The sequence below is a fragment of the Camellia sinensis genome, chromosome 8, assembly GCF_055761805.1.
Source record: "Camellia sinensis isolate YWXY chromosome 8, ASM5576180v1, whole genome shotgun sequence".
Taxonomy (NCBI): domain Eukaryota; kingdom Viridiplantae; phylum Streptophyta; class Magnoliopsida; order Ericales; family Theaceae; genus Camellia; species Camellia sinensis.
This window is the reverse complement of record NC_138968.1, coordinates 71,393,442-71,401,745: the sequence shown is the minus strand read 5'-3', so window position 1 is coordinate 71,401,745 and position 8,304 is coordinate 71,393,442. Positions and strand designations below refer to the sequence as shown.

General features: G+C 35.8%; 1 protein-coding gene across 1 annotated transcript; it reads left to right on the top strand.

Annotated features, from left to right (window-relative positions):
- Positions 1-2,295: 2,295 nt before the first annotated feature.
- LOC145797830 (uncharacterized) lies at positions 2,296-3,051 on the top strand. Its single transcript, XM_082885259.1, has one exon. The coding sequence runs from the start codon at positions 2,296-2,298 to the stop codon at positions 3,049-3,051; it is 756 nt and encodes a 251-aa protein (XP_082741385.1).
- The last annotated feature ends 5,253 nt before the right edge of the window (positions 3,052-8,304 follow it).

Sequence of the window (8,304 nt, the reverse complement as noted above, 5' to 3'; positions counted from 1 at the left end):
AGAGAGAAAGAGACTTGAAGGGCGACCATTGGTAGCAGGCCATGAAGTTCTACAGAGAGAGGCTTCAAAACCATCCCTAATAAGCCTCAGAACAATCCACTTCTTCAAATTTCTATTGGTTTCATCTATGAATTCAATGTCTCTCAGGTAGATTAAGATTTTTTCAAGGATCTGAGTCTATGAATTTGAAGAATTGAATCCAAAAGGATAAAACTTATTAATAGTCAAAACTGCAACATTTGATTTGTTTAGCGTTTAAAGGACACTCAAGTAACCGTAATTTTCTTTGGTCCTCTCCCTTAAGGCAAAAAACTTAGATGATAAAAAATTACATGGACTACCTTATAGATCAATTGTGTTCATGGACTACCTTAGAGATCAATTGTGGTCAAAATTCAGATGATAATAAATTACATGGACTACCTTATAGATCAATGGACTAAGAAGCTTAAAGCCTTGAAACAAAAATTAAAAGTGTGGAATATTGAAGTGTTTGGGAAGATTGAATTTAAAATCAAAGCTGCTGAAGAGGAAGCACATGCTATTGAACTAATTGCTGAAGAAAGAGCACTCCTGGGGAATGAACAAGCTCGAAGAAGGGAACTAATGGGGGAAGTTTGGAGATTGAATAAAATGCTAGAATGGTCATGGTTACAAAAATCAAGAATGGATTGGGCCTTAAAAGGAGATAGGAACACAAGGTATTTTCACATAATGGCTTGTAACAGAAATAGCAGGAACTCTCTGTGTTCAGTGATGGTAAATGGTGTAAGGGTTGAGGAACCTATGGAGGTCAGACATGTGGTGATGACTCACTTTAGGAATCTCTTCTCTGAAACGTGGGTTGTTAGACCTCACTTAGTTGGGCAGTTCAAGAATATTGGTGGAAGACATGCAGTGGATATGCTTGAAGCAGAGTTTACCGACGAGGAAGTTAGGAATGCTATCAAGAGCTGTGAAGGCAATAAAGCTCCTAGGCCTGATGGCTTTAATTTGGCTTTCTTTAAGAAATGTTGGGGAATAGTTAAAGCTGAGGTAATGCTCTTCTTTAAAGAGTTCCATCAGAATGCCACATTGGTTTCTGGTTTAAATAGCTCTTTTATTGTTCTAATCACAAAAGTGGACAGCCCATCACACTTGAGCGAATATAGGCCCATAAGTCTTATTGGCTCCTTGTATAAAATCCTAGCCAAAGTTTTGTCACACATGATGAAACAAGTGATGCCACAGGTAATTAGTGAGGCCCAATCTGCGTTCCTGGGGGGAAGGAATATTCTTGATAGGGTCCTTATTGCAAATGAGATAGTGGATGGGTGGAGAAAATGTAATAGGAAAGGTTTGGTTTTGAAACTAGACTTTGAGAAGGCATATGATTCGGTAAATTGGGAATTCTTATTCAGCATGCTATCCAACTTTGGATTTGGAAATAGATGGGTGAAATGGTTGAAAACCTGTGTTACCTCCACAAAGGTGTCGGTCCTGGTAAATGGCTCTCCAACCGAGGAATTTTTTCCATAACGAGGTTTACGGCAAGGCGATCCACTGTCACCTTTTCTATTCAATATAGTGGCTGAGGGGTTGAATATTTTGTTTGAGAGAGCCAAGGAAATGGGTTTAATCCAAGGAGTTGCCATTGGTAATAATGGGGTAAGAGTTACGCATCTACAATTCGCCGATGATACAATTATATTTTGCGAAGCTGAGTGGGTGGAAGTGGTGACCATTAAAAGAATTCTCAGGTGCTTTGAAATTCTTTCGGGGTTGAAAATTAACTATCATAAGAGTGTGATTGCTGGCATTGGAGTAGAAGAGGGTCTGATGCAAAGTTTTGCAGCTAAATTAAATTGTGTTCACCAAAATTTGCCTTTAAAGTACCTTGGGTTACCTCTAGGAGCTAATCCTAGCAGGTTAAGCACTTGGAAGCCAGTTTTGGACAAACTTAAGCAAAAATTATCCACATGGAAGAGAAGGTTGCTATCGTTTGCTGGGAGGCTGACTTTAATTAAATCCGTTATGAGCAACTTGCCTACTTATTATCTGTCATTGTTCAAAATACCCGAGGGGGTGGCAAAGAAAATTGACAAAATTCAAGCTAAGTTTCTTTGGGGGGGATCAGATTTAAGAAGGAAAGTTCACATGGTTAGTTGGTAGAATATTACCAAGAGCAAAACTTTGGGAGGTTTGGGAATCAGAAGAATCACTGATATGAATAAGTGCCTCCTACTGAAATGGTGGTGGAGGTTTGGGGTGGAAAATCACTCGCTATGGAAGGAAGTCATATGCTCAAAATATAACATGGGGGGTGGAAGATGGCTGCCAGATTTGGAAGGAAGAGGTAGAGGCTCAAAAATTTGGTCTGACATAGTTACTGCAATTACCTCTAAGCCTGTATTACATAATTTCTATCTTGAAAACTCTGCAATTATTTTGGGGAATGGTAGGCGAGCACAATTCTGGAGGGATAAATGGGCAGGGGAGTTGTGTTTAAAGGATGAATTTCCCAGACTGTTCTCTCTCTCTACTGTCGAAGATGGAGTAGTGGCTGACTTCTATACCAGTAGTGGAGGGATCCAGGACTGGCTTTTCGAGTTTAGGAGACCTCTATTGGCTTGGGAAGAGGACGAGGTGAATAGGTTACATACTGTACTCAGGAGTGCACCGGCTGTGAGGGTCATGTCGCCCGATATATGGATGTGGAGGGCTAATTCCTCTGGGATGTATTCTGTTGCTTCAGGTTATAGAAAATGTGAATCATTATTGGGTCCTGATAGGAAAGTGACAAGGGAAGTATGGAACAACTGTGCACCACCAAAAGTTAAATTCTTTGGGTGGTTGGCTTGGTTAGGCAAGTTGAAAACATCCAGCTATCTCCAAAGAATTGGGATTCTAGATGAGGCTGCCAATGTTAGCTGTGCTTTCTGTCAAAATGAGGTGGAATCGGTCAACCATATCTTGCTCTTTTGCCCATTTGTCTGGCTACTGTGGTCTCAGATTATGAAGTGGTGGGGTGTTCAGTGGGTGATGCCAAACTCAGTGGAAGGGCTATTGTAGTGGTGGTCATTTTGCAAGATGAAGAAGCTTGAGAAAGTGATGTGGAAGGTTGTGCCTATGGCTGTCCTTTGGTCCATTTGGAAGCATCGGAATGATTGCATCTTTAATGGTGCTCAACCAAATTTAGAAGATTTATGTGAGGTTGTCAAAGTAAGAATCGCTTTGGGGGTAAAATCCTCCCCAGGCAAAGTAGAGTTCTCCATTAATGATGTAGTTTTTAATTTGCACCAGGTTCATTATTGTTTAAGGCAGGGGAGCTGGGTATAGGCTGTCTTGATGCATTCACTGGACAGTGGTATTGAGGATGAATGTTGCTGTCTGCTGTATGTTGCTGCCTTGATGCATTCACTAGGTTCATTATGTTGCTGTCTGCTATATGTTGCTGTCTGTTTGGTTGCTAATCTGGTTGCTAATCTGCTAGAGTGCAGAGGACAGTGGTTTTGGAGGATGTTCATATGTTAGAGTGCTTGGGCAGTCCTTAGTGTGCTTTTCATCTGTTATGCTACTCATATGCTAGAGTGCAGTGGATAGTGGTCTTAAGTGTGCCTCTGTTCAGTTTGTTCATCTGCTAGTAATCAGGAGTGATGCATCAGAAATGGAATGCTGCTCTGTTGGGTGCTGAGAAGTGATGTATTACCTCATAGCACTGTCCTAAAGCAGCATACAATAGCTGTTGAATGACTCTAGTGTTGCTAAGAGATTGCAGTTATTCTTGGATATAAATTGCTTGGTAGAGTGCATAGCTACAGTGGAGTTCTGGTGTGGATGCTCTGTTGTTGGATGCATAAAGTCTGGTTGATGCTTTGGGAGAGCATATGTTTGCTTGTTCTTTCTCTGTAGGCTGGGTGGTGTTTAGTTTGCTACTGCTGCTGTCAGCTAAGTGGGTCTGTTATTGGTCTGTTGGTTTTTTTGTTGTTCTCTTCTGTGTTTCTCTTCTTCTTGGGTTTGGTTCCTCACCAAACTCCTGGGGTGAGTTAGCTTGCTGCTTTTCCCCTCCTTTTTTGATGTAATCTCTGGTTTTGTTTGGTTTTTGCATCAATAAAGGTTCTCTTTTGCTGATCAAAAAAAAAAAAAAAAAAACATTGCTTTTTGCAAGATCTTCCAGAAAAAAATAATAAAAAAGCATTCAACATTTGATCATAATCCCATGGACCTTCTAGAGTGTCCAAGCATAATTCAATAATCCCAAAGACCTAAACATTATTCACAGTTAAGAGTTAGAGCACAGGCGACCTTCTACCCTTATCCTAAACATTATTCACAGTTAAGAGTTTGAGCAGCATTTGCAAAAATTCACATCAACCATTCATGTGATTGTGAAATTTCTTTTGATACTTTTTCAGGCTGAGATCTGTCATTACTCTAACAAGGCTGGTTGTTCTTTCATTGTTAAATTTTCACCGAGTTTCAAATTTAAATCAAAATTAGCTCAATTAAACTTAAATTAGAATATTTACAATTAAAAAAGTAATAAAATGAAAACAATTAACAAATATAATTTAATTTTCAAGCTAGATAAAGTTTGAAAGATTTGTTGTGTAGGGATAAATTAGAGGATCAAATACTGTTTTAAACCCAAGTTCCACATACATTTGATGCTTGCCAGGTAAAACTATCATATCACCATTCCCAGGTAAAACTATCAGATTAAAAAACATCCTTCGCATACATTTGTTACACAAAATATTCGCATACCATGTACTAAGATAAGTTTTACTTGTTACTCAACTTATCAGATTAAAAAAATGTTATGTAGCATTAGTGACTTTATTAGCTAAATAGTTTTCTTTGTACCAGAAAAATATGTGGAATGCATGGATAACAATCTCAGATGTAAGATATGTTTGAGGTTTCACTCTTATTCTTAATTTTGAATGCTGCTGGAACTTTTAGGTTGAAAATACATATTTGGCTTGGCATTATATTTGGTCTCCTTTGTGCACATTGTTCTTTGGTATCACTTTTCTGGATGGACCACTTTCAATATGAAAAACACTTGAAGATTCAAATTAGTAATAAATTTTTACACATTTATCTAAATTAGGAAAGGAGGTTGAATGCATATCTAACTTCATTTACTAAAGAAAGATTGGAATTACAGAAAGAGTACTTCATTGGTTTAGGTTGTAAATTGGGAATTAACATATATTTTAAGAATGCACTTACGGGTACAAAATATTAGTTACACAAAACATCCTTCACATGATCCAGGTAAAACTATGACCATTCCCAGGTAAAACAATCACCAATTTGTGTAGTAACAAAAACACCACCAGAAAAGTCTCATTAACCAAATTATAATTTATAACACAAATTTAACTTTCCAGCAACACCAAATTTGACACGTGGTTGGTTCTTCAATTGGTTCTTTAATTTTAAAGACCTGTTCTCCACAACTACCACTACTACTACTAGAAATAAGGTTGATTAAACACATTGAATTTCTCCATTCCACATATCCTAGCAATTGAACCTTTATTAATAACAAATAAGCATGATCTGTTTATAAGCCTTGTGATCCAGATGGACAAATCACTAAATCTTCTCAAACTTCAAAATGAATCGAATAACATATATTATTTCATCTAAGGTAGCAAATTATGGATTCAATCAACCTAATCATGGTGAAAAGCCAAACAACCAATTTCTAAAATATGGGTCTTCAAAAAAATAAACAAGTACATTGCTCAATCCAGAGAACAGCAAATGTAGTTGAACAAATACAATTTTGTCAACTCTGATAGAAATTATGACATGTCCTACTAATAAAACAAATGTACTCAAGGTCTTGGGCAGATTAAAAACATTTGGCTTGGATGAGTTCTCATACTTCTTAGGAGTTTTCATTTAGCTTTTCTACTTACTTTTGATGACATCGTGTTCACTGATTTTTTGTTTCACAAACACAATTAAGCACTCACATGCAACCCAAATTTCACCTACTCTAGTATTAACGAAGCTCATGAAATGAATATCACTTTCTTGAACTCAAAATTGAAAAACTTCTAACAATTAAATAAATAAATAATAGATCGCAGTCAAAAGTGGATTTTCAACCCTAATCAGAGAGTGAAGAAAAGAGAGGGAGAGAGAGCGAGAAGAAAACCCTAATCGATGTCCATACATGTATCATAGTCATGAAATCTTGTCTTTTCAGTGCAGATGAACGGAAAATAGAAGGACGATTGTTCTTGGAGAGGTAGACGGTTGTTCTACAAGCACGATCTGCTGTGATCGGAGAGGTCGACTACTGTTTTCGTGGGTGTTTGGTAAAGTTTCTTCTCTGTCGCCAGAGGAGAGGAGAATAAGAGAGAAGTGTGTGAGAGACGAGAGTTAGGGCAAGAATGACCAATCAAACGGTATATATAGCGGCATTTGCATAAATAATGAAGTTTGGGAGGGGCATTTATGTCATTTAATCCCTCCAACACCAGTTGTGCACTTAAACTAAATTATTAAGCACCCATGGACCAACTTTTCAAAAGAGTTGAAAATTAACTTTATTTAAGTTATAAGTTGATCAAATTAAGCTAAACCAAATATTACTTTTTAACTTAAATTAAGTTAAAAGTTAAAATAAATAGCTTATAAATTCTCCCAAACATCCCATTATCATTCCCTATTACCCACGTAAGTGACTTGGTCACGTCACAATTCCATCTCATTGATATCCTTGGTGTCACATAATTTTTCACGGATGAATGGTTGAAATGAGATAGGAACATTACAGCCGGTGATATGAAAATTTTCGTCTAATGTTGGCTCTTGGGTAACCAATTTGCTGACTCATTGTGGACCAACCTTTGTCAGTACAAACCTTTTACCTAACTAACGTGTTAGGTTCTTTTTGATATTTTGGTTTGATTTAATGGTCCAACATGTGTAAGTGGTTTCAATTCAAATTTCTATCATTTCCTCTCATCATATTTGATGCGACATATCTGCATAATTTAAATATTAATAACATTTATGTAAAATAGTATATTGTTGTGATTAATATTCAATTAATAGGTGTGTGTGACAACATATGGTAGATAAAGTGAGCCTTTAGTACCCGTTTGATATTGATTTTTTTAATTAGTTTTTTTGAATTGGGATTTTTTTTAACTTGTGACTAAAACGTTCGTTTGGTTTGGTTTTTTTGATTTGTTAAACTTTTGTAAGAGAAAAATGAATGGTTTAGATGTAATATTTTATCTTATTAACTTATTTAGTATATTTTATCTTTTGTACTTTTTTAATCCAATTAAGTTAGTGAAACGAAGACTTAGCATCATATTGAAAAAGCCAATTTTTATTTTTGTTTAAAATGTTCAAAAGTCATTATTCGTACAAAAAATAATTTCTTAATAACTTCTCAAACATATTAACTAAGAAAGTCAATATCAAATTGTGACAAACTATTGTTTCGAGAAATATGGTTAAAAGTTAGACTTTTTTACTTTTTTATATGAAAGGTGATGTTACCCAAAATATTAACTTTTTATTCATGTTCTCAAACGGCCCCAAAATAAGATGGTTATCTCACATTACTCTGTCAAATTATTTGCACCCTCACTCAATCTTCTCCTTAAATTTTTAGATTAATATAGAGATGATAATTCACCTCACTGTGAATGTGTTTCTCACTTCGCCTTACACAATTTTTTCGCATCCTAATAAACTAGAATACATGATGTTTACTTTGTTCGCCTCACTTACCAAATTTAATTTTTAAAGTATAACTATTAAAATATTATATTGGTATATTTCTCACATAATTACTGAGGATTTAATTTTTAAGATTAAGTTTTGAAAAAAAAAATCATGAATTTTCTAATCTCCATATTAATGGTCTACCTTCGATCCGTTAAAAAAAAAAAAAAAAAAAATTTAATTAAGATGTCCATAAACTCGCTTCAACATTTCTCTAACTACTCAACCCCAACTAATAATAATAATAATAATAAAATTATGCCGACAACATCTCGCTTCTACTTCGGCCTGACCACGCGCACGCCCAATTAGGAAAAGAGGAGAGGACGGTATCTCCGCAAGGAAAATGTCTGAGAATATTAATTAGTGCTATCATTAATGATGTGAAAGTGTGTCTCATCCATTGTCACAATACCATAGTGCTTGTTTTTTTTTTTTTAAATGGATGTCAACTCATTAGTGTTAGTTTAGAGTATTATTTTTAATGGTCTCTATTATTACTGATCTCACAAACTCCGCTGATGATTCATTTCTAACGATGTCATGTTTTTTTAGTCA

Excerpts from the sequence above, each read along its gene's own strand:
- LOC145797830 (XM_082885259.1), top strand. The coding sequence starts at position 2,296 with ATGGGGGGTGGAAGATGGCTGCCAGATTTGGAAGGAAGAGGTAGAGGC.